General features: G+C 41.0%; 1 protein-coding gene across 1 annotated transcript in view; it reads right to left on the bottom strand.

Moving 5' to 3' along the window:
• Positions 1-15,879: 15,879 nt before the first annotated feature.
• MTNR1A (melatonin receptor 1A) overlaps positions 15,880-27,330 on the bottom strand; it is a 28,925-nt gene continuing 17,474 nt past the window's right edge. The window contains exon 2 of the mRNA XM_019953299.2: positions 15,880-22,930. Within this exon, the coding sequence (XP_019808858.2) occupies positions 22,062-22,930 (869 nt within the window). The 3' untranslated portion in view covers positions 15,880-22,061. The remainder of the gene's footprint in view (positions 22,931-27,330) is intronic.

The raw sequence follows: 27,330 nt of genomic DNA on the forward strand, positions 1-27,330 counted from the left end.
GGGAATTTAACTCAGATGACCATTATATCTACTACTGTGGGCAAGAATCCCATAGAAGAAATGGAGTAGCCCTCATAGACAACAAAAGAGTCTGAAATATAGTACTTGGGTGCATCCTCAAAAATGACAGAATGATCTTGGTTCGTTTCCATGGCAAGCTATTCAATATCACAGTAATCTAAGTCTATGCCCTGACCAATGATGCTGAAGAAGCTGAAGTTGATCAGTTCTATGAAGACCTAGAAGACCTCCTCCTCCTACTACTACTAAGTCGCTTCAGTCGTGTCCGACTTTTTACCCCATGGACTGCAGCCTACCAGGCTTCTCCATCCATGGGATTCTCCAGGCAAGAACCCTGGAGTGGGTTGCCATTTCCTTCTCCAATGCATGAAAGTGGAAAGTGAAAGTGAAGTCGCTCAGTTGTGTCTGACTCTTAGCAACCCCATGGACTGCAGCCTACAAGGCTCCTCCATCCATGGGATTTTCCAGGCAACAGTACTGGAGTGGGGTGCCATTGCCTTCTCCTGAAGACTTCCTAGAACTAACACTTTAAACAGATGCTCCATTCATCACTGGGGATTAGAATGCAAAAGCAGGAAGTCAAGATATACCTGGAATAACAGGCAAGTTTGGCCTTGGAGAACAAAATGAAGCAGGACAAAGACTAAATTCTGCTAAGAGAACGCACTAGTCATAGCCAACACCCTTTTCAACAACACAAGAGATGACTGTACACGTGAACATCACCAAATGATCAATACTGAAAACAAACTGATTACATTCTTTATAGCCGAAGATGGAGAAACTGTATACAGTTAGAAAAAAAAAGACCTGGAGCTAACTATGGCTCAGATCATCAGCTTCTCATAGCAAAATTCAGGTTTAAACTAAAGAAAATGGGGAAAACACTAGGCCAGACAAGTATGATTTAAATCAAAACATGTATGAATTTACAGTGGAGGTGATGAATAGATTCAAGGGACTAGATCTAGTGAACAGTGCCTGAAGAACTATGGGCAGAGAGTCATAACACTGTACAGGAGGCGGTGAACAAAACCATCCCAAAGAAAAAGAAAAGTGAGAGGGCAAAGCGGTTATCTGAGGAGGCTTTGCAAATAGCGGAAGAACAAAGAGAAGCGAAAAGCAAGGGAGAGAGGGAAAGATACATCCAATTAAATGCAGAGTTCCAAAGAATAGCTAGAAGAGACAAGAAGGCCTTCTTCAATGAACAGTGCTTAATAATAGAAGGAAACGACAAAAGGGGGAAGACTGGAGATCTCTTCAGGAAAACCGGAAGCAGCAAGGGAGCATGCCATCCAAAGTTGTGCACAATAAAGGATAACAATGGTAGAGACCCAGGAGACACTAAAGAGATCAAGATGAGATGGAGGGAACACATGGAAGAACTGTATGAAAAATATCTTAATGAACCAGATTACTATGATGGAGTGGTTAGTCACCCAGAGACAGACATACTGGAGTGGGAAGTCAAGTGGGCTTCGAGAAGCACTGCTGTTAATAAAGCTAGAGGATGCGATGAAATTCCAGCAGAACTATTCAAATCCCTAAAGGAGGATGCCATCGAGGTATGGAACAACTGATTGGTTCAAGATTGAGAAAGGAGTATGGCAGGGCTGTCTGCTGTCACCCTGTTTGTTTAATCTATACACAGACCATATCATGAGAAATGCTGGGCTGGATGAGTTCCAAGCTGGAATCAAGAAAGGGAACCCTCTTACACTGTTGGTGGGAATGCAAACTAGTACAGCCACTATGGAGAACAGTGTGGAGATTCCTTAAAAAACTGGAAATAGAACTGCCTTATGATCCAGCAATCCCACTGCTGGGCATACACACTGAGGAAACCAGAAGGGAAAGAGACACATGTACCCCAATGTTCATCACAGCACTGTTTATAATAGCCAGGACATGGAAGCAACCTAGATGCCCATCAGCAGATGAATGGATAAGAAATCTATGGTACATATACACAATGGAGTATTACTCAGCCATTAAAAATAATACATTTGAATCAGTTCTAATGAGGTGGATGAAACTGGAGCCTATTATACAGAGTGAAGTAAGCCAGAAGGAAAAACACCAATACAGTATACTAACGCATATATATGGAATTTAGAAAGATGGTAACAATAACCCTGTGTACAAGACAGCAAAAGAGACACTGATGTATAGAACAGTCTTATGGACTCTGTGGGAGAGGGAGAGGGTGGGAAGATTTGGGAGAATGGCATTGAAACATGTAAAATATCATGTATGAAATGAGATGCCAGTCCAGGTTCAATGCACGATACTGGATGCTTGGGGCTAGAGCACTGGGACCACCCAGAGGGATGGTATGGGGAGGGAGGAGGGAGGAGGGTTCAGGATGGGGAACACATGTATACCGGTGGCGGATTCATTTTGATATTTGGCAAAACTAATACAATTATGTAAAGTTTAAAAATAAAATAAAATTAAAAAAAAAAAAGATAGGCAGGAGAAACATCAACAACCTCAGATATGCAGATGATACCACTCTAAGGGCAGAAAGTGAAGAGGAACTAAAGAGCCTCTTGATGAGGGTGAAGAAGGAGAGTAAAAGAGGTGGCTTAAGGCTAAATATTAAAAAAAACTAAGATCATGGCATCTGCCCTCATTACTTCATGGCAAATAGAAGGGGGAAAGGTGGAAGTAGTGACCAATTTCCTCTTCTTGGGCTCCAAAATCACTGCAGACAGTGACTGCAGCCATGAATCAAAAGGTGATTGGCAGGAAAGCGATGACAAACCTAGACAGTGTGTTGAAAAGCAGAGACATTACTCTGCTGACAAAGGTCCATATAGTCAAGGCGATTGTCTTCCAGTAGTCACGTTTGGTTGTGAGAGCTGGACCATAAAGAAGGCAGAATGCCAAAGAATTGATGCCTTTGAATTCTGGCACTGGAGAAGACTCCCGAAAGTCCCTTGGACAGCAAGGATATCAGACAGTCAATCTTAAGGGGGATGAACACTGAATATTCACTGCAAGGACTGATGCTGAAGCTGAAGCTCCAGTATTTTGGTCACCTGATGCAAACAGACGACTCATTGGAAAAGTCCCTGATTTGGGGAAAGATTGAGGGCAGAAAGAGAAGAGTTCATTACAGGATGAGATGGATGGCATCACCGATGCAGTGAATATGAACTTGGGCAAACTCCGAGAGATGTGAGGGACAGGAGGGCCTGGCATGCTACTGCCCATGGGGTGGCAAAGAGTCGGACATGACTAGGCAACTGAACAGCAACAAGAACAATGGACTCCTCAACCCCTTAGGACATAAGCCAGGGTGAGAGACCACTCTGCGGGGAGGGTGAGATAGAAGACACTCATTTCCTCCTAGCCCAAAGCACGTGCCACCCCAGTGGAAGGGAAGGCATTGGAAAGACACTGCCCAAGATTAATCCTCAGAGGAGTGAAAAGCCACATGATTAGACCTCGTTTCTACTTTAGCCCAAGCTAGACTCCAGCAAGGTATGTTCTAGCAAGCTAAAGAAATGTCAGTTGACTCAGACAAAATGAGCCTTAACTGACTTTTTTTAAATTGAAGTACAGTTGATTTACTTGGATTAGTTTTGGGTCTACAGCAAAGTGACGCAGTTATACATACATGGTTTTTTCAGATTATTTTCCATTGTAAATTACAATATGATTTTGAATGTAGTTCCTTGTTCTATATAGTAACTTCTTATTGTTTATTTTATGTAAGGTGGTTTGTATCTGTTAAGTGATTTAAAAATGCTTCTGAGGGACTTCCCTGGTGGTCCAACTGTTAAGAATCCACCTTGAAATGCAGGGGATGGGGGTTCAATCCCTGGTTGGGGAACTAAGATCCCATATGCTATGGGGCAACTAAACATGCACCCCTCAACTAGAGAGAAACCTGCATGCTGTAGCTAAGACCCAGTGCAGCCAAAACTAAATAAATAAATATTTTTTTTTAAATCAAATGCTTCTGGGATATGGTCCTATATTGATTCCTGGAACCCTTCCCCTCCAAGGATATCAAACTCCATAGATACTCCATACCCTTATATAAAATGATGTATGGAGAACTTTAAGAGGCAAGCTTCTCAGCCCTCCTTTGGTTTCCAACCCTAAGGAGAGCCATGCCTGGTCAGTGAGGTCTGGAATGATCCCTGGCACTGGAATTTTCAAAACTATTCCGAGGAGATCTTGCTGTGCTGCTGGGTAATAGGCACTATAGGGTAGTAAATATGCAAAGGCATCGTAAGAAGGAGTATCATATACAAGATAAGGATAGGCCCACGTTCAGCAGGAAACATACAAAGGAGTGAAGAATTATATATTTAATGCACTTTTTGTACTCTGGAAAACAGTTAAACAGAGCAGGAATGAAGCAAACAAAAAGTTAAAATAGGTCAACAAGAGACTGGAGGTTTAGGAAAGGAAATAAAAGACTGAATGCCATTTGAAACGTAATGAATTAGAAATGTGTATGGATGTGAGAGTTGGACTGTGAAGAAGGCTGAGCGCCAAAGAATTGATGCTTTTGAACTGTGGTGTTAGAGAAGACTCTTGAGAGTCCCTTGGACTGCAAGGAGATCCAACCAGTCCATCCTATAGGAGATCAGTCCTGGGTGTTCTTTGGAAGGACTGATGCTAAAGCTGAAACTCCAGTACTTTGGCCACCTCATGTGAAGAGTTGACTCATTGGAAGAGACTCTGATGCTGGGAGGGATTGGGAGCAGGAGGAGAAGGGGACGACAGAGGATGAGATGGCTGGATGGCATCACTGACTCGATGGACCTGAGTCTGAGTGAACTCCGGGAGTTGGTGATGGACAGGGAGGCCTGGCGTGCTGCGATTCATGGGGTCGCAAAGAGTCGGACACGACTGAGCGACTGAACTGAACTGAACTGAAATTAGAAACAGCAAGAAACAATGACCAGAGATGCAAAGTAAATCGGTGGCAGCAAGGAAGGACCAGAAATACTAACACAGAGGGAAAGAGAGAGATTAAAGCCACTGAAGGCAGAAGATACGGTCAGCCCGCCCGACGGCCTGCTCGTGCAAATAAGGCACAACACAGGCTTTTCTCAAGTTCGAAACACATGACATTTACAGAAAAAAAAAATCATTTAGAGAAGTACTAAGTACTCCTCCACATCAAAAGGAAGCAAAATTTAATAGAAAATTAAAAGGTATAAAGATGGCCAATTAGTGTATGGCCGTGTAAATTCAGGCAAGATGAAAACCAAGATAATGTAATTTACTGCCTTTTACAGTTCCTGTTGGTAAAAACTGAACAGATAAATAAAACCTAGTGTTGACAAGGCATTTTGTATATAATGTTGGAAAAAGCTATCATTTTAAGATACAAATACCACCTTCATTATTAGGCAATTATCTGCATGCACACACACAGGTAGGGCAGGAATATGTACGAGTAAGATCATTCTAGCGTTTTCACTACTTGTGAAAAATAGAAAAAAATTGTCAATTTTTGTTTGTGGAGGACTGGTTTAATCTCTGAACTATCTGTATAAAGGGAATGGCAGGTGTTTAGAGTACAAGTTAGGATATAGGAACTCTGTATTTGTTGATATAGAAAGATCTTCAAGATGAACCAAGTGACAGGCTTGGTATTTACTCATAGTTATAATATGAATTCCTATGTTTCTCAAAAGACTATAGCTTATATTCATATAAAAATCCATTAAAAATCCACAATGAATTGTTCATAGTGATTACAGCTGAATGAAACTGAGCATTTGGGAGTAGAAGTGATACTTTATACCTTCCCATTCCTTTTGAAATTTTAATCACATGCTTGTATTCTTTTCATTTTTAATGATATAAGACTTTAGAAGTTTTTCATTAAAAGGGGTTAGATATTTTTAAGTTTAAGGGTTTTTTATGGAGGAAAAAATCATTAACCAGCGAAACAGACTACTCATCAATGTTTTCCCTCATGGTTTAGCATAGCTAAGACTTCACTCTGAAACATACACCATTATTTTTACTGGCAACTAAGAAATCATACAATTATATTGGAACTAGTGTTGAATAATTTTATTTTGTTCACATAAAGAAACATGAATAAAATATATAGCTATAATTTAAATCTGACACAAGTATTAAAATTACATGCCCTGCATTCATTTTGCTACACTGCAGCAAACAGAATTTTTCCTCTCCTAGAACTTACAATGAAAGCCTGCAAAGGAGGCCTTCTTTCTTTTCTCGGAGAAACATCTTGGAGTTTTAAGTATACCATGAACTGACAAGTTTCAAACCTGAATTTTCGTAATTAACCAATGTCATTTCTTAGAAAATGATATATATCACAGGGTTTGTGTATAGTACTATTGTTTTCCCTTAGATTATGTTTTGTTATCTCACACCCCAATTAATGATTATTCTTAATATATAGTGACTCCTGTTAGCATGATTACTGAAACAATGAGACCCTAAAATATTGATTTCAGCTGCTCCCAGAACCTGACTATTCCTACAGGACACAGAAATTGTTATCAATGATGAAAACACATATTAATTAATTTTAATTTATTTATCTACCCTCTCTTGCAACATAGAGACTTAAATGCAAAGGAAATGGAAGCCAGTTGCCAAGTATTTTCAGAAGTCTTATATTTAAGGTAAATTAGGAAAGACTAAGGTATGGTCTGATTATATTTATCCTTAGGTTATAAAAGTTATAATACAGTACGTTTTAGATTCAGTCTTTCTAACGCTCCTATGGGTCCAGCTCCCAGAAAGAATCAGGAGACAAAAATCCATGTTTTAAGAAAATTCATTATGATACAGGGGAAATTTACCTACTTGTAGATAACCACTGTGCTTTTGCAATTCAGATGTGAAGTTACTATGATGAGTACTTTAAACACACACACACATACACACACACATGCAGACATACTATACTCTTTGCTTTATAAGATGAGAAAAAGATAAATACTGTATATTATCGCATATATATGGAACTTAGAAAGATGGTACTGACGATCCTACATGCAGGGCAACAAAGGAGACCGAGGCTAAAGAACAGACCACTGAACTCTGTGGGAGAAGGCGAGGGTGGGATGATCTGAGAGAGTAGCGTTGAAACATGTACATTACCATACGTAAAACAGACGACCGTATGCAAGTTCAAGCATGATGCAGGGCACCCAAAGCCACTGCTCTGGGACAACCCAGAGGGAGAGGGTAGAGAAGGAGGTGGGAGGGTGGTTCAGGGTAGGGGAGGACACATGCATACCTGTGGCCTATTCATGTGGATACATGGCAAAAAACATCACAATATTGTAAAGTAATTATCCTCCAATTAAAATAAATTTAAAATCATAAAAAATATACATTGAAAACCTGGAAAAAGCCATAGAAAATGATTCCTCTCAAGAAAGAGTGTGTTTATTCTGTGCAGTTCCATTAATTACCCTAATTGTCTGAGGAACCTTGAAGCGTCCTCTCTGTTGAACTGGACCTGGCCGTTTGAGTGGCTGACCACGTGTGGCTCTCCCTACATGGAATTCAGTGAAAACTTCAAATCAACATATCAGCTCTTATTTGAAAGAGCTTATTCACCCACTGGTTTGTTTCATCTACTACAGTTCAGTCCTCTTAGAGAAACACTGAAAGGTTCAACTGGCGTGTTAAAGTTGAATTAAACTAGTTACACTTTTTATAGTTTCCCAGGTGGTGCTAGTGGTTAAAGAACCCACCTGCCAATGCAAGAGACATGCCAGACATGAGTTCGATCCCTGAGTCGGGAAGATCCCCTGGGAGGAGGGCATGGCAACGCACTCCAGTATTCTTGCCTGGAGAATCCCATGGACAGAGGAGCCTGGCGGGCTACAGTCCATGTGGTTGCAAAGAGTCAGACATGACTGAAGCGACTTAGCACAGCACGCTTTTTACTTTTCAGATGGTCACGGATATCAATGTCAAAACAGAGATCTGTCTGTCGTTCAGCCACGGGAGATGAAGTCAATCAAGGCTCAACTCTGTCCACAACATCTGCTCAGATATGCTCCTTGATAACGAGACTGGGTAACACCCTCAGAACGGATAGCGTCTCTAACTTACAGAACATAAAACTCATGAAAAGAGTGTTTTCCTTAACAAACTTACAATATTATTGCGTTGCAGACACTGTTTTAAGTACACTGCTTAAGTACTGTTTTAAGTATGATTATAGACTCATTTGGGACTTCTAGGTGGCCAAAGTGACAAAGAATCTGCCTGCCAATGTAGGAGGTGCTAGAGATACAGGTTCCATCCCTGGGTCAGGAAGATTCCCCTGGATTAGCAAACGGCAACCCACTCCAGTGTTCTTGCCTGGGAAATCCCATGGACAGAGGAGCCTGGGGGCTACAGTCCATGGGGCTGCAGAGAGTTGGACACAACTGAGCCTGCACATACCCAGTCTTCTTGAAGCAGGCTTTTCTTTTTAAAAAAATAATTTTCACAATTTCTTTTTCACCCTTTTGCTTGCTTGAGAATAAATCTCCATTAAAAAATTATTTTGTACAGAATAAAAAGTGCCATATTCTTTATTTAAACATGAAGAAATCTAAGGGCTGAGTAATTCGCCCAAGGTCATGCAGCTGGTCGGTCAGTGGCAGAGCTGGGGTTTGAACTCAGGTACCATGGTATCAGCATCCAAGTTCTGAATGACTTTGCTACACTGCTCCTGTGACTGCGATGAAGTTTTCTCAATCTCAGCACTATTAACATTTGGGGTTGGATAATTCTCTGTGCAGGGGACTGTCCCATCCACTGTAATATCCCTGACCTCTGCTCACTAGGTGCCTGCAGCATCCACCCATACCCCATGCTCCGCCAGGCTCCTCTGACCATGAGATTCTCCAGGCAAGAATACTGGAGTGGGTTGCCAGTTCCTTCTCCAGGAACCCTGGTCTCCCACATTGCAGGCAGATTCTTTACCATCTGAGCCACCATGGAAGCCCCCAAAACAAAAATGCTCCTCTGACCATAAGATTCTTCAGGCAAGAATACTGGAGTGGGTTGCCAGTTCCTTCTCCATAGAACCCTGGTCTCCCACATTGCAGGCAGATTTTTTACCATCTGAGCCACCATGGAAGCCCCCAAAACAAAAATGCTTTCAGATATTGCCACATGTCCCCCTTGTTAAAAAATCATCCACTATTTCTATCATTGAAACAGAGACTGATTAGAGGAAACTGATTAGAATAATAGAAAATAGACTGATTAGAGTAATCGAAAAATATGAAATGACTAAAAACAATCCCACCTTTTGAGACAGACTTACTAGGAAACATCTCAGCATATTCCTTCATTTGTTTTTACGTTCTCTCTCTTTCCTAGCTTTATTTTAAACTCTTCTTTGGCTTAGGCAGCTAGAAAAAAGAGCTCTTTCCTTTTTACTTTAAACTCCAAGCACTTGAGAATTTACGATGTACTCAATGTTGTCCGAGATGATGGGTGTTCAGAATTATAACACAGACTTTAGCTTAGTTGAAGAAAAGCAGCAACAGAGAAGCTAGTGTCAGCAGGGCAGAAGGCTGTTCTTCCAACCTTTCCGGGCTTTATAATGACTCTGCCCACCTTGCTGCCAATGGTTAAATGCTCTGTTTTTAACACTGTATTGTTTTTAAGATTTTTTTTTAATGTGGACCATTTTAAAAGTCTTTATTGAATTTGTTACACTATTGCTTCTTTTGTTTATGTTCTGTTTTTTTGGCATTCAGGCATGTAGACTCTTAGCTCCCTGACCAGGGATGGAACCTGCACCCCCTGTATTGGAAGGCGAAGTCTTAACCACCGGACCAGCCAGGGAAGTCTCCAGCACTATTATTTGGCATCCTGCTACTCCCAATGCTATCACAGAGTCCAGTTCTGTACTGACATTTCCTAACATTGGCTGAGCTTACAGAACTGGACACCTATACTGAGCACCACAGTGATGACCTTCTCACTCGTGAATTTCTGATAGCTTTGGCCTATGGGCTTCCCTGGTGGCTCAGACAGTAAAGAATCTGTCTGCAATGGGGGAGACCCACGCTCAATCCCTGGGTCGGGAAGATCCCCTGGAGAAGGGAATGGCAATCCCCTCCAGTATTCTTGCCTGGAGAATTCTATGGACAGAGAACCCTGGCAGGCTACAGTCCATGGGTTGCAAAGAGCTGGACCTGACTGAGCAGCTAACACACTTCATCTATGACATTTCTTACTGGTGGTCTTGGGGAGCACACTCATCTGATTGGTTTTCTGCCCATTAATATATTCATTCCATATCCAGTGTCTCTAGCTACACACTCTCTGAATCTTTCTACACTTTCTTGTAGCATTTGCAAAGGAAATTTGAACATTCTGTTTCACTCTTCATATGGGCTATCACTTTCTTCAGTCTTTCTAAGAACCACATTACCAACCCATTAGCCTCATCAGGGTGTTCAGTGTTCACCCAGAAGAACAGAGAATGTTCTCATAATTGATAAATTCTAAGTTTCCTTCCCCTTGAACAAGAATCCTTAGGATCCAGCCCGACATGTACTAACCAGCTCTGATTTACATGTGAGCGATGTTCTAGAATTTCTCTGGGTTGTATCCTCTTCCCTCTCTTACTATTCCCAGCACTTCCCTAGCCTGGTGGAGTGTTTTAACTCTAATTATGACTCAAGTGTAGAGAAGGAAATGGCAACCCACTCCAGTGTTCTTGCCTGGAGAATCCCAGGGATGGGGGAGCTGCCATCTATGAGGTCGCACAGAGTCGGACATGACTAAAGCGACTTAGCAGCAGCAGCAGCATGACTCAAGTGGAGGGGAGGGAAGATGGGGATAGAGCATGAGCTGGGCATTTGCTGTCTTTCAAGGCAGAGGCTTCCGCCTCACCTTCAGGCAAGGGGGTGGGGGAACAACAGACTTTCACATGAGAAATGGACCATTTCTTCCTGTCCCGAGGGTCTAGGGGTATCTGGGTGTGATAGGGAGCTTCTAAAGTGGCTTCAATGATCTCTACCCCTGCCGTTCACGCCCTTAGGTAATCACCTACCTTGGGGGTTGTTTGGACCCAGTGACTTGCTTTTAATAAGAGCAGTGCAGCCCAAGTGATGGGGATGTTCGTTCAGACACTAGTTACAAAAGCAGTTGACTTTCTTTGGTTTCACTCCCCTCTCTGGTTCTATTTGCCTGCTTCTGTCTCTTGGGACCTGCTTTAATAAAGAGGCGCACGGGTCAAGGAAGAGAAGATGGTTTCCAAATAGAGATAATAAGGAACTGAGGTCCTGGGTCCAAAGAGCCCCAAGAAAATGAATGTCACCAACAACCAGGTGGATAAGCTGGGAAGTCACGTTTCCCCCAGTCGATCCTTGAGATGACTGCATTGTCAGCTTACACCTAATCACATCATTTGGGAGACTCTAATCTAAAGAGCTTTCCTCAGACCAGCCAAAGACCAGAAATCACTGACCCACAGAAACTGTGAATTAATAAATGTTGCTTCTTTAAGCCTGTAAGTCTGGGGGTAGTTTGTTACAGAGTAACAAAAAACTGATACATTCAAGTCAAGGACTGACTTGAACATGGCCTGAATTTCCTTTTCCTGTTTCTAGGAAATGGTCATGCCAAGGTCTAGAATATAAGCTGTCTTTTCCCTACCCTCAGAGGCTGCAGGAAGAAATAAAGAAATAAATCCCACGCATGTATAGAGAACAAAAACAATTGTTTTGGGATTTAAAACATTTTTTTTTATAGAAACACATTTGTTAAATACAGCAACAAATTAATATTTGGAATAGAATACAGCTTGTTGGTTGCACATATCAAGCTGGAGAAAATCATGTTCAATTAATCTAAGTCCACTTCTGTGATGGACAAGAATATATAAATATGTGATATACGAACATGGGCTTCCCAGGTGACGCAGTGATAAAGAATCCACCTGCCAATGCAGGAGACACAAAAGATGAGGGTTCGATCCCTGGGTTGGGAAGATCCCCTGGAGTAGGAAATGGCAACCCACTGCAGTATTCTTGCCTGGAAAAATCTCATGGACAGAGGAGCCTGGGGGGCAACAGTCCATAGGGCCACAAAGAGTCAGACACAACTGAGTGCACACACATATGAATAGCCGTGTAATTTATATTCTGCTAAGTAAAATGCCAAAAACAGAAAGACAGGCTTTTATTGCTGACAAACAGGCATATATCTTAAATAACTATCAAATGACCCTCCATCATTAACCAGCTTATAATTTCCAACAAATAACAGGAAAAACTTACTAACCACCTTGAAAATAATGACAAGAAATCAGTCATCTTTACATGTATACAGATATATATACATATACACATATATAAGTTTTATTAGAACAAATAAATACAAGCAAACATCCCACTGAATTTCATCTTTGGCAGTTACTAGGTACAGACAGGTAAACAGAAGTAAAGAAAAACGAAGTATATTACCTGATGGGTTACTTTTTCAAAAATATAAACTGTTTTTTGAAAAAGTAGGTTTTGTAGGTTTTCATTTAAATTTATACTCAAACAACAAGAAAACGGTGACAAGTATAAAGCAATATCAGAACTCAGGTTGATACTTTCTATTTTGATTTTGTCTAAACTTTAGCTCAATGGTCAGAGTGCTAAACACTCATCATGGCAAAAGAAGGTACAATTTTTTCTATTTTAAATGAACAAGACTATTTTCTCCCCTCTATGCTAATAAGACAGATATGCTCACATCACTCACGTCAAAGTAACACTTTTATCAGGAATTAGAGCACCGGATGACCCATAAAAAGACAGAATCAGTATCTTATATATCAAAGCAACACTAACTAACTGGTTTTGAAACACTCATGTTAATCATAGCGCTCTTGTAATCAAAACAGTAACATGTCCTCATAGGAAAGGTACTGTTTCCTATGGACAAAGCATCATTTCATTATTACTAACAACAGAGCACAATACCCAAGTAATCTTTTCACTTTTCAAAGCTGTGGAGAACATTCACATTCTCTGAAATCATCAACATTAAAAGATGAAACAAAAAGCAGTCAACTAGTTAAAACATACAATATGTATGTACATATATGCACAGATACTCACACACAATCACTTTCTCTCATGTTAAACTCAACAAAAATATCCCTAAATAAAACTCAACTTTCAAAAAACTAAGATCATGGCATCTGGTCACATCACTTCATGACAAATAGATGGGGAAACAATGGAAACAGTGGCAGACTTTATTTTCTTAGGCTCCAAAATCACTGCAGATGGTGACTGCAGCCATGAAATTAAAAGACGCTTCCTTCTTGGAAGAAAACTATGACCAACCTAGACCGCATAGGAAAGGCAAAGGCAATGCCAAAGAATGCTCAAACCACTGCACAATTGCACTCATCTCACATGCTAGCCAGAGAAGGCAATGGCACCCCACTCCAGTACTCTTGCCTGGAAAATCCCATGGACGGAGGAGCCTGGTAGACTGCAGTCCATGGGGTCGAGAAGAGTCGAACACGACTGAGCGACTTGACTTTCACTTTTCACTTTCATGCATTGGAGAAGGAAATAGCAACCCACTCCAGTGTTCTTGCCTGGAGAATCCCAGGGACAGGGGAGCCTGGTGAGCTGCCGTCTATAGGGTTGCACAGAGTCGGACACAACCGAAGTGACTTAGCAGTAGCAGCACACGCTAGCAAATTAATGCTCAAAATTCTCCAAGTCAGGTTTCAACAATATGTGAACCGTGAACTTCCAGATGTTCAAGCTGGTTTTAGAAAAGGCAGAGGAACCAGAAATCAAGTTGCCAACATCTGCTGGATCATTGAAAAAGCAAGAGAGTTCCAGAAAAACATCTACTTCTGCTTTATTGAATAGGCCAAAGCCTTTGACTGTGGGGATCACAATAAACTGTGGAAAAGTCTGAAAGAGATGGGAATACCAGACCACCTGATCTGCCTCTTGAGAAACCTGTACGCAGGTCAGGAAGCAACAGTTAGAATTGGACATGGAACAACAGACTGGTTCCAAATAGGAAAAGGAGTATGTCAAGGCTGTATATTGTCACCCTGCTTATCAAACTTCTATGCAGAGTACATCATGAGAAATGCTGGGCTGGAAGAAGCACAAGCTGGAATCAAGATTGCTGGGAGAAATATCAATAACCTCAGATATGCAGATGACACCACCCTTATGGTAGAAAGTGAAGAGGAACTAAAAAGCCTCTTGATGAAAATGGAAGAGGAGAGTGAAAAAGTTGGCTTAAAGCTCAACATTCAGAAAACTAAGATCATGGCATCCAGTCCCATCACTTCATGGAAAATAGATGGGGAAACAGTGGAAACAGTGTCAGACTTTATTTTTCTGGGCTCCAAAATCACTGCAGGTGGTGACTGCAGCCATGAAATTAAGACGCTTATTCCTTGGAAGGACAGTTATGACCAACCCAGATAACATATTAAAAAGCAGAGACATTACTTTGCTGACAAAGGTCCATCTAGTCAAGGATATGGTTTTTCTAGTAGTCATGTATGGATGTGAGAGTTGGACTATAAAGAAAGCTGAGTGCCGAAGAATTGATGCTTTTGAACTGTGGTATTGGAGAAGACTCTTGAGAGTCCCTTGGACTGCAAGGAGATCCAACCAGTCCATCCTAAAGGAGATCAGTCCTGTATATTCATTGGAAGGACTGATGCTGAGGCTGAAATTCCAATACTTTGGCCACCTGATGAAAAGAGCTGACTCACTTGAAAAGACCCTGATACTGGGAAAGATTGAAGGCAGGAGGAGAAGGGGATGACAGAGGATGAGATGGCTGGACATGAGTTTGAGTAAACTCTGGGAGTTGGCAATGGACAGGGAGGCCTGGCGTGCTGCAGTCCATGGGGTCACAACGAGTCGGACACGACTGAGCGACTGAACTGACTGACTGACTGACTGAGACAGCATATTAAAAAGCAGAGACATTATTTTGCTGACAAAAGTCTGTCTAGTCAAGGCTCTGGTTTTTCCAGTAGCCATGTATGGATGTGAGAGTTGGACTATGAAGAAAGCTTGATGGACAGGAGTTTGAGCAAGCCCCGGGAGTTAGTGATGGATGGGGAAGCCTGGCGTGCTGCAGTATATGGTGTCGTAAAGAGTCAGACACGACTGAGCAACTGAACTGATTGACTGAAATAATCATCTTTATTAATTTAAACTGTTTCTGTTCTGAAGATGGTACATACTACAAAAATGATTAAGGCTTGTGATTGTAATTATATATTCCTTTATGACTGATGTCTCATAGTGGAATTTAAATTTCCCTTTGCCACTTTAAAGTAAGGTGATTGAGGGGCTTCCCTGGTGGTCCAGTGGTTAAAACTCCACACTCCGTTGGGGAACTAAGATCCCACATGCCACAGAGAATAAAAGCAAAACAAAACAAGATGATCGCACATCTTGTGCAATACTTCCGGGGGCAGGTAGTGTAAGCTGAACCCAGTTAGGATATATCCCACATTTCCGGAACTTGGCACAAAAGTTTAGATCACATCTATCTAAAAACCTGACAATTACCAGACCATCTCCTGGTACCCGCTTAATTTATTCCTAAAAATTTACCCTACTTGTTATTGCTACATTATATGTAGGTTAAGACTTTAGCCAAATATTTTGGTCTTTTCCTACATTTTACAATTCTCCTTTACATTCAGTCTTTGGTGTTCCAAAAGACCCTTACTAAAATAAGTACTCACTCATCAGCAACATAAATATTAGACCCAACTAAAATCTCCCTTTTCCCCCAAATTTTTACCAACATGCTCTTCTGAGAGATTTACAAAAGTTGCAAGCAAAAATAACAAAACTATTGTTCATCCTTATAGAGAATCTAGCTTTTTTTGTTCTGTACAAAATAATTTTTAAACGAAGATTTTCAAGCACAAGAGTAAAGTAAAACAGTGAAAAAAAATTCTGAAAATTATTTTTTAAAAAAGAAAAGGCTGCTTAAAGATTTTGTGTGTGCATGATCAGTTGTGTCTGACTCTTTGTAACACTACGGACTGTAGCCTGCCAGACTCCTCTGTCCATGGAATTTTCCAGGCAAGAATACTGGAGTGGGTTGCAATTTCGTCCTCCAGGGGACCTTCCCAACCCAGGGATCAAAATCCCATCTCCTGTGTCTCCTGCATTGGCAGACAGATTCTTTACCACTGACATACTTGGGAAGCGCTTATGCTCAGATAACTCTCAAATGTAACATTCAGTCATTTAAATTTGATATGCATCTATTATGGTCCAGATGTGTTTGCTTATTCACAGTGAAATATTTGATAATGCATCAGAGACAGTCCAAAAAATGGTCAAAATTATTATTCATTACACAACATTCAAGTTGAATGTGTTTACTCAATGAGCAATTATAGATTTAATATCCAAGACTGGTTATAGTGTCACACTGCTTCCCAGAATATTTAAAATCAAGTAGTTCTGCTGCTTTGTCAAAAAATAATATTGTTTATGCACATAAATGATTTACATACCCAAATACACAGTAATGAAACATGAAATAAAGTAGAAAACTGAAATTACTCCTTCCTCAAAGCACAATATTCTATTAACTCCTTAGTTTTAAACAAAAATAATCCTATTTTGTGTGATTATGAAGGTTACATAATAAAACACAGGCAATAAAAGTCCCAAACTGATATGTTCCAACAGGTATAAGAAATACAACATATGTTTAAAAGTGAGATTCAGTAGGGGCAAACAGGGACAAAACAGAATTCTGTGTGATTTAAATTTTTCAGAAAGAAATACAATTGAGGCAAGCCCTCCAGAGTTAATATGCAAATGAATGATATAAATTGGAATGGTCAGATTCTGGAGTCTGTCCACTACAACTGGATATTAGCATAGGACTGTAAATAATATTATGCTAGAAATTGCACATGATTCTAGCAATTGACTTTTTAAAAAGATAACGATAGTTTTTGTTTTGTTTTTGCTTTTTTTTTTTTTTTTTACTATTCTTGTCCTTAATCAAACAGTCTTGTGTAGACTTTGCGTATCCAGATTCTGCTAAGAAAAAAAAAAAAAAGGTATTTCCTCATGTTATAACATAGGTGTTGCTATCAGCTTCACAAAGCAGCCAGCCTAGGCAGTGAAATGCAAGCTACAGACAGTCCAAATACTCATAAAATCTGTAAATTGTGCCACTTCAAAATGTCATTTCGTTTCACTGCTAACCCTCATATCACCACCAGTACTCTAAGAGACAGAGGGAAGGTTGACAAAAACTATTACACTGGTAAGTAATTCTGATAGATTAAAGAAGTTTACCTTAACAGAGGCTTATAGTTAATTAACATAGCAGACCTGATGAAAATGTGCTCCCTTTAATAATGCAGCACATTGCCAGCTATTCATTTTGTACTATGCAACAGTATTTATCATTGGATCAATAGTAATCTAGTAGTTTTTAAAGAGTTAATCTTAACCCGTGGCGGATTCATGTTGATGTGCGGCAGAACCAATACAATATTGTAAAGTAATTAGCCTCTAATTAAAATAAATAAATTAAAAAAAAAACACATAAAGTTAATCTTTCAAACAGTTCACAAAGTAATTTACACACTGGGGAAATCAGGCACAGCAGATTACCTACCTATCTGAGGTTTTTTCAGGAGAGAAACACTTTCTATTTATTAATATTACAGTGAGGACACCGCTGATCTGTGTCTCGAAGGCTTACATGTCTTTTACAATGTGATTTCAATAGAGGAAATCTCAGTCTTTGATCTTTATGAGTTACTTTTTCACTGTCATTCTTTTAACGAGTTAATATTTTGATGATAGAGAAGAAAAACATTTCTAGACTTTAAAGTCACATACTTGATCTTCAGGTGAGGTACTCTACTTGGCAGATAATTTTTAAAAGCCATAGCTTCTGTGCCGTATTTTTGCTATTGTATAAATTAAGAAATAAAATGCTATGAAGAGCAAGAAATCATACTACACATAGTTAGCAACACAGTAATTCATCCTCAGCATCAAGAACGAAGTATAATATCTTTCAAAAGGAGTTACCATGGTTAATCTCTTTGAATGTTATCTGAAATTTGGAACATTAGCTTTAAAATGATCTTTACTATTTAATTTTGCTCTGACTAGACCTTTAACACATAAATGACTTGATGGGAAAAGTTTTAGAGATAACTTACAAACATACACACACACCCCGCATCACTATCACCATCAACTTCTTTACCACAAACTATAATTTGTTGTTGTTGTTCAGTCGCTAAATCCTGTCTGAATATCTGCAACCCCATAGACTACAGCACACCAGGCTACCCTGTCCTTCACTATCTCCTGGAGTTTGCTTAAACTCATATCTGTTGAGTCGGTGATGCCATCCAACCATCTCATCCTCTGAAGCCTCTTCTGCTCCTGCCTTCAATCTCTCCCACCAGCAGGGTCTTTTCCAATGAGTTAGTTTTTCGCATCTGGTGGCCAAAGTATTGAAGCTACAGCTTCAGCATCAGTCCTTCTAATGAATATTCAGGACTGAAAAATTAGGATATTCAGTTTCCTTTAGGATAGACTGGTTGGATCTCCTTGCAGTCCAAGGGACTCTCAAAAGTCTTCTCCAACACCAGAGATCAAAAGCATCAGTTCTTTGGTGCTTAGCCTTCCTTATGGTCCAGCTCTCATATCCATACATGACAACTGGAAAAACCATAGCTTTGATTATATGAACCTTTGTTGGCAAAGTGATGTCTTTGCCTTTTAATATGCTATCTAGCTTTCCTTCCCAGAGAAGGCAATGGCAACCCACTCCAGTACTCTTGCCTGGCAAATCCCATGGACAGAGGAGCCTGGTAGGCTGCAGTCCATGGGGTCGCTAGGAGTCGGACACAACTGAGTGACTTGACTTTCACTTTTCACTTTCATGCATTGGAGAAGGAAACGGCAACCCGCTCCAGTATCCTTGCCTGGAGGATCCCAGGGATGGTGGAGCCTGGTGGGCTGCCGTCTATGGGGTCGCACAGAGTCAGACATGACTGAAGCGACTTAGCATAGCATAGCTTTCCTTCCAAGGAAGGAACAAGCATCCTTTAATTTCATGGCTTCAGTCACTGTCTGCAGTGATTTTGGAGCCCAAGAAAATAAAATCTGTAATAATTTAGTATTTCCCAAATATGCTTGATCAAACAAATTATCAGAGAAATCTTTTACAATAATTGACCCTAGAAATTTCCAAGGAGATTCTGATTATATAGCTGTAGAGATATTAGCAAATATATCCAGATCAGTTTTGTCTTCTGTATATATTTGCAAAACACCAATTCATTCTAGAACGTGATAGTTTGTTTTTGTTGTTGTTGTTTTTATTTTTGCATAACTTTAAAATACAAGAAAATCTGGTTCTAATTTTCTGCAAAGCACTCCATGCCACAAACCTCATAGTACTTCCAAATAGTATTTGGATTAAACTTAGAATCATAGTTTATGAAACCATAGTTTACTCATGCTTTTTTCCCTTCTTCTTCTAGACTTTCAGTATTATTAGGGCAATAAAATACTGAGCTATTACAGAATATTGTTTTGAGTTACCTATAAAAGAAAAACTTTCTGGTTTAGCAATTGACTTGCCCAAATTGATTATCAATCAAGAACACATTCATTGCATTTAGCACATATATCTAAGAATCTACAACTCTTTGATTCTTTGGCATTTTTAACTGATTCAATTCAGTTCAGTTACTCAGTTGTGTCCAACTCTTTGTGACCCCATGGACTGCAGCATGCCAGGCCTCCCTGTCCATCACCAACTCCCAGAGCTTGCTCAAACTCATGTCCACTGACTCGGTGATGCCATCCAACAATCTCATCCTCTGTTGTTCCCTTCTCCTCCTGCCTTCATCTTTCCCAGCATCAGGGTCTTTTCCAGTGAGTCAGCCTTTCGCATCAGGTGACCAAAGTATTGGGACTTCAGCTTCAGCATCAGTCCTTCCAGTGAATATTTAGGACTGATTTCCTTTAGGATGGACTGGTTGGATCTCCTTGCAGTCCAAGGAACTCTCAAGAGTCAATTTAAATTGAAAAAAAAAAAAAAAGTCTTCTCCAACACCACAGTTCAAAAGCATCAGTTCTTCAGTGCTCAGCTGTCTTTACAGTCCAACTCTCATATCCATACATGACTACCAGAAAAACCATAGCTTTGACTAGACAGACCTTTGTGGACCTTTTACCTGATTAGATGACTCAATAAATTAAGAGAGAAAAATTCAAAACAGCTGGTCAGTGACATGAATGATAATGATATTCAGTGACAAGATAATAATAAACCAAATGTCTAACAAAGTTGAACACAGTTTTCTATGTAGCTACTGCTTTAAAATACTATGGTTACTGACATTTGAAAAGAATTCTGTCACATAGTTTGTTCTTTATCTAGTTGAATGCACAGTTTTTAATAGAGAGGATCACTGTGATTATCACGACTGCAGCTCCCCAATGCTAACCCAGCCAAGTGAAGACTTGGTGATGGCAGTGGTTGTGGAGTTATTCACTGATTTATTTTCAGCCTTTCTCTGTGTAATGAGTTACTCATCTCACTTTCCCTTTTTTGTTCCATGTACTCATTTTTAAGTAAAACACATTGCTTGTTTTTCTACTAGAAATATTCAAAAAGTGGAGGAGAAAAAAGCAATTACTACCTTGGGAATACCAGACGACCTGACCTGCCTCTTGTGAAACCTATATGCAGATCAGGAAGCAACAGTTAGAATTGGACATGGAACAACAGACTGGTTCCAAATAGGAAGAGGAGTGTGTTAAGGCTGTATATTGTCACCCTGCTTATTTAACTTATATGCAGAGTACATCATGAGAAACGCTGGGCTGGAAGAAGCACAAGCTGGAATCAAGATTGCCGGGAGGAACATCAATAACCTCAGATACGCAGACGACACCACCCTTATGGCAGAAAGTGAAGAGGAACTAAAAAACCTCTTGATGAAAGTGAAAGAAGAGAGTGAACAAGTTGGCTTAAAGCTCAACATTCAGAAAACTAAGATCATGGCATCTGGTCCCATTACTTCATGGGAAATAGATGGGGAAACAGTGGAAACAGTGTCAGACTTTATTTTTTTGGGCTCCAAAATCACTGCAGATGGTGATTGCAGCCATGAAATTAAAAGATGCTTACTCCTTGGAAGGAAAGTTATGACCAACCTAGATAGCATATTAAAAAGCAGAGACATTACTTTGCCAGCAAAGGTCCATCTAGTCAAGGCTATGGTTTTTTCCAGTGGTCATGTATGGATGTGAGAGTTGGACTAGGAAGAAAGCTGAGAGCCAAAGAATTGATGCTTTTGAACTGTGGTGTTGGAGAAGACTCTTGAGAGTCCCTTGGACTACAAGGAGATCCAACCAGTCCATTCTAAAGGACATCAGTCCTGGGTGTTCATTGGAAGGACTGATGCTGAAGCTGAAACTCCAATATTTTGGCTACCTCATGTGAAGAGTTGACTCATTGGAAAAGGCCCTGATGCTGGGAGGGATTGGGGGCAGGAGGAGAAGGGGACGACAGAGGATGAGATGGGGGGATGGCATCACCGACTCGATGGACATGAGTTTGAGTAAAAGGTGATGGACAGGGAGGCCTGGCATGCTGCGATTCATGGGGTCGCAAAGAGTGGGACACGACTGAGCGACTGAACTGAACTGAACCTTGGTGGCACTTGGCAATAAAAGAAAAGTTTGCACACTTTCTCCACTTGAATACATTCAGCATTTTCCTTAAAATTAACTCCCACTCTGTTCCCTGAACTATACTCTTCAATGAACATATAACTCACTGAATGTTCTGTTTCTCTTGGTAAGTAGAACCAGAGACTTGTTCAAAATGCTGACAGCACATTAGCTCAGACATATAGAGACACACTCTGAAGACTGTAAGCTTTCTCCTCCACATTGTTTTTCTAGGCATCTACCAAGAGGGAATGAAAATGAGTAAGGCTTGGAGCAGTGTTCAGATCTTGCCATTCATGCTCCGCATTTTTAAACGGAGTCCACCTTTATTTGGTTACGGTTGGCTATTAACGGAGAGGGTTTGCGTTTAATTCTATCTGCTACATGATTGGAGCTATCCACAAAGAACATCTTGGTGGTACACAATGAGACTATAATTTTTCTGTATTCCTGCCTGAAATTTTGGTTCAGTAGTCCATATATGATCGCATTGAGGCAGCTGTTGAAATATGCCATATAGTAACTGGCCACAAACAGCCACTCAGGGATCCTGGGTGCCATGCTGGCCGGGTCCGAGGCCACAACGAGACCAATGAAGTTCAGAGGAGCCCAGCAAATGGCAAAGAGGACAAAAACCACAAACATGGTGACAAAATTCCTGAAGTCCTGGGGCTTCAGTTTCGGTTTGTTGTCAGGTTTCACCCTCCATCTGACCTGAAGAACCAGGGCCCAGATTCTCAGGTAACAGAAGATGACTACGAGCATCGGAACGATGAAATGGAACACCACCACGGCGATCGTGTAGGCTGAGCTGACGGACTGCGTGAAGGTACAGGAATAGATCCTTGGGTCGTACTGCAGGGTCCCCACACACAGGTTGGGCACGATCGCCACGAGCGTCAGCATCCATATCAGGAACACGTAGCAGAGGGAATTCGTGCTGCTATACAGCTTGTTGTATCTGAGGCTGTGGCAGATGCAGCAATAGCGGTTGATGGCAATTCCCGTGATATTGAAAACGGACCCAATGACGCTCAAGCCCATCAGGAAGCCACTAAGTTGGCAATGCAGGGAGCTCAGGCTCCACCCATCGTTAACTATAGACGCCAGCGCCAAGGGGTATGGATACACGGCCACCAGCAGGTCTGCAACTGCCAGGCTCACCACAAACACATTCCCTAAAAGAGAAAGGTTTAGAAAACATGGGTTAGGGCCAGTTTCACACGGGTTGCATGGGTTTTCTTTCACAGGTATTCAAGAAAGAGCTGTGTCGGCTGCTCGGATGACCCGATATCACAGTTACTGAAAGACAGTGAAAAGTGTCGGTGGCTCAATCATGTCCAATTCTCTGCAACCCCATGGGCTGTAACCCCATCAGCTCCTCTGTCCATGGGATTTTCCAGTCAAGAGTACTGGAGTGGGCTGCCATTTCCTTTGTGGTTAGGGCCAGTTTCCATGGGTCGCATGGGTTTTCTTTCACAGTTTTTGAAAAAGAGCTGGGTCTGCCACTCAGGTGACATGACGTCACAGCTTCTGCCGCATTCTAAAAGAAGTGGAAGCCATCTCCCTGGGAACTGAACTCTTCATTGTCCTTATCAGATCAACTCCACTGTTCCCAAGCTCCTGGATTCCCCAAACAAGGCATGTTTCATGGTCAAAACTGTTCTCTTTTTAACTCCTTGGTTTCTCTTGTGCTTTAAAAAATATATATCTTGAGGATACTCACATCATATCTTTTATTCTGGAATCGTCTACATTATCTGAGAAACCTCATACCGCTTTTTTTTTTTTAACCTCAAGCCAGGCAGGACTTCCCTAAGTTCCAGGCCTTTTATCTCTAACTCTTCAAAGGTTCTCAAATTCCTGTTCCTGGAAAACAGAGGGCCCTCATCCATAGCATAGTTATTAAAAAAGGCATCCCATTATCAGTGGCTGGGTTAGAATATTGGCTTCGCCCCTTACTAGCTGTCTAACTGGGGCAAGTTACATTATCACATCAAACTTCAATTTCCTCTTCTGTAAGTGGAGCTAATGATGGCATTGTCTTTGCAGAGTATGATGAGGACTAAATGAGGCCATCTCTGTCAAGTACTGAGCAGTGTCTGTCACATGATAGGTGATCAATAAATGCTCTACAATTCCCTCACTTCAATCTGAAGGAAAAGGGAGAAATGCTTTTAGATTTTATAAACAACTTGAGGTAGAAAAATTGAACTCTAGATAATCAGGGTAAGTAACAATTTTATATGAACACAATAATTCAACATATTTTAAAGTTAAGTATACGCTAGTCAAATTTTACAAGCTCTTTTACAAGGATGTTAAAGTTAAGTCCCCTATACATGGACAAGCTCTGTCCCGAGAGCATATTCTTAAGTCCAATTTGTTTGCATGTCCAACATACTTAGCCTAGGCACCCAACTAGTAGAATCGGCTAGAGAGTACTGTACTGTAATAGGTTTATAATACTTTTCACACACATAGTACATAAGCGTGCTAATCGCTCAGTCATGCACGACTCTTTGTGACCCCATGGACTGTAGCTCTGTCCATGGGGTTCTCTAGGGGTGAACAGTGGAGTGGGTTACCATTCCCTTCTCCAGGAGATCTTTCCAACCCAGGGATCAAACCCAGGTCTCCTGCTTTACAGGCAGATTCTTTACCATCTGAGCCACCAGGGAAGCCAAAATACATAAAAAACAAACACACAAAAAAATTACACATTTTTAATCTTACAGGTATTAAGAAGACGTGGCAAAATACACAGAAGAACTGTACAAAAAAGATCTTCATGACCCAGATAATCACGATGATGTAATCACTCACCTAGAGCCAGACATCCTGGAATGTGAAGTCAAGTGCGCCTTAGAAAGCATCACTACGAACAAAGCTAGTGGAGGTGATGGAATTCCAGTGGAGCTATTTCAAATCCTGGAAGATGATGCTGTGAAAATGCTGCACTCAATATGCCAGCAAATTTGGCCACTCAGCAGTGGCCACAGGGCTGGAAAAGGTCAATTTTCATTCCAATCCCAAAGAAAGGCAATGCCAAAGAATGCTCAAACTACCACACAATTGTACTCATCTCACACACTAGTAAAGTAATGCTCAAAATTCTCCAAGCCAGGCTTCAGCAATATGTGAACCTTGAACTTCCAAATGTTCAAGCTGGTTTTAGAAAAGGCAGAGGAACCAGAGATCAAGTTGCCAACATCTGCTGGATCATCGAAAAAGCAAGAAAGTTCCAGAAAAATGTCTATTTCTGCTTTATTGACTATGCCAAAGCCTTTGACTGTGTGGATCACAACAAACTGTGGAAAATTCTGAAAGAGATGGGAATACCAGACCGCCTGACCTGCCTCTTGAGAAACCTGTACGCAGGTCAGGAAGCAACAGTTAGAACTGGACATGGAACAACAGACTGGTTCCAAATAGGAAAAGGAGTACGTCAAGGCTGTATATTGTCACCCTGCTTATTTAACTTATATGCAGAGTACATTATGAGAAATGCTGGGCTGGAAGAAGCACAAGCTGGAATCAAGATTGCTGGGAGAAATATCAATAACCTCAGATATGCAGATGACACCACCCTTATGGCAGAAAGTGAAGAAGAACTAGAGAGCCTTGTGATGAAAGTGAAAAAGAGAGTGAAAAAGTTGGCTTAAAGCTCAACATTCAGAAAACGAAGATCATAGCATCCGGTCCTGTCACTTCATGGCAAATAAATGGGGAAACAGTGGAAACAGTGACTGACTTTATTTTGGGGGACTCCAAAATCACTGCAGATGGTGATTGCAGCCATGAAATTAAAAGATGCTTACTCCTTGGAAGGAACCAACCTGGACAGCATATTAAAAAGCAGAGACATTACTTTGTCAACAAAGGTCCATCTGGAGGTCCATGGTTTTTCCAGTGGTCATGTATGGATATGAGAGTTGGACTATAAAGAAAGCTGAGCGCCGAAGAATTGATGCTTTTGAACTGTGGTGTTGGAGAAGATTCTTGTCCCTTGGACTGCAAGGAGGTCTAACCAGTCCATCCTAAAGGAGATCAGTCCTGGATGTTCATTGGAAGGACTGATGTTGAAGTGGAAACTCCAATACTTTGGCCTCCTGATGCAAAGAGCTGACTCATTTGAAAAGATCCTGATGCTGGGAGAGATTGAGGGCAGAAGGAGAAGGGGACGATGGAGGATGAGATGGTTGGATGGCATCACCGACTCAATGGACATGAGTTTGGGTGAACTCCGGGAGTTGGTGATGCACAGGGAGGCCTGGTGTGCTGCAGTTCATAGGGTCACAAAGAGTTGGACACGACTGAGCAACTGAACTGAACTGAATTTTACAGTACTTTGAAATACAGTAGTACAGAACAACAGCTGGCACACAGGGGCTGTCATCAAGTGAACAGACAAAAGGAATTACTGACAGGAGCGGGGAGAGGAGGTGGGAGATGGTAGAGCCAATTGTCAGCAGTAGGTGATGGAGGGCAAGCTGCAACTTCACTCATGCCTCGTGTGGATGGTACAGGTTCTGGTTCCTTGCTGGATTCAATTCTATCTCCCCTCTTGAAAAATCTGATCCTGTGTTGTCTGGATAGTAGCTCTTTTTGTTCTCATAGATAACAGTAGCACTGAATTGCATTGTGAAGAAAGGCTGTTACAACCCTTGTGTATCATTCTATGTTCAGCTCCTGTGCCTCAAAAGCTATCAGTGCCTCCTCAAACAGAACTAACTTAGGTGGCTGGACATGTGAATGCACGCTGACATCTTTGAAATTTTCCTGCTTGAAGGCTCACATGCAGGGGACTTACTGTATTTACTTTTGTGGTTTGTTTTCCTTTGTTTCATACTCTTCTTCTGCCCTGAGCAGCTCCTCATCTAACTTTTCATTGCTCCCCAGCCCTCCCAGTCTGCGTTAAAAGAAATGCTTAGAACCTTCACTTGTTTGCCTCACCACAGAAGAGCTTTCTCTTTTGAAGGTTCCTAAATCACTTTATGTTTACAACTTTCAATTTAGGAACTGTTGTAATAAACTCCATTCAGTAAAAATGTATTAAGTGCACAGGTTCTGGGGAAATGGGAATGAATGGGCAGGATTCCTCCGACCCTCAATCTTAGAAAAACAAACACAATTTAAAAGAGAAGGAAGAAGTACAACATGAGTATGTACAGAAGACGAGACAGGAAGGGAGGGGGCTGGACAGAGTGGGAAGAACGTTTCAGGCAGACTGGGGGGTATTCTGCTTTGACTACATTTACTTGTAAACTTGGCTTTCTTCTGTGTCCACACTGTCGTCCCCTGAGATGGTCTGCCTGATATTTGTATCCTGAATAGTACCCAGCTGAGACTTCTGCTCTAATGTTCAAGAAAGTAAATTAAATTGTCTTCTCTCAACATCTGAAATAAAATAACCTCTCTGAGTTTTCTGTCTGAAAAATTTTATTCCGTCCTGAAAAATGCTGCAAAGAAGTGAAGTAAAAAAGCTGCAGTGACTAAAAAAGGCAAGGTTTTGCATGTAAGTAGGAATTTCAGATAGATTGTCATGAAAACAATTTTCTTTGAAAATTGGTTATAC

Source organism: Bos indicus, chromosome 27 (assembly GCF_029378745.1).
Source record: "Bos indicus isolate NIAB-ARS_2022 breed Sahiwal x Tharparkar chromosome 27, NIAB-ARS_B.indTharparkar_mat_pri_1.0, whole genome shotgun sequence".
Classification (NCBI taxonomy): Eukaryota; Metazoa; Chordata; class Mammalia; order Artiodactyla; family Bovidae; genus Bos; species Bos indicus.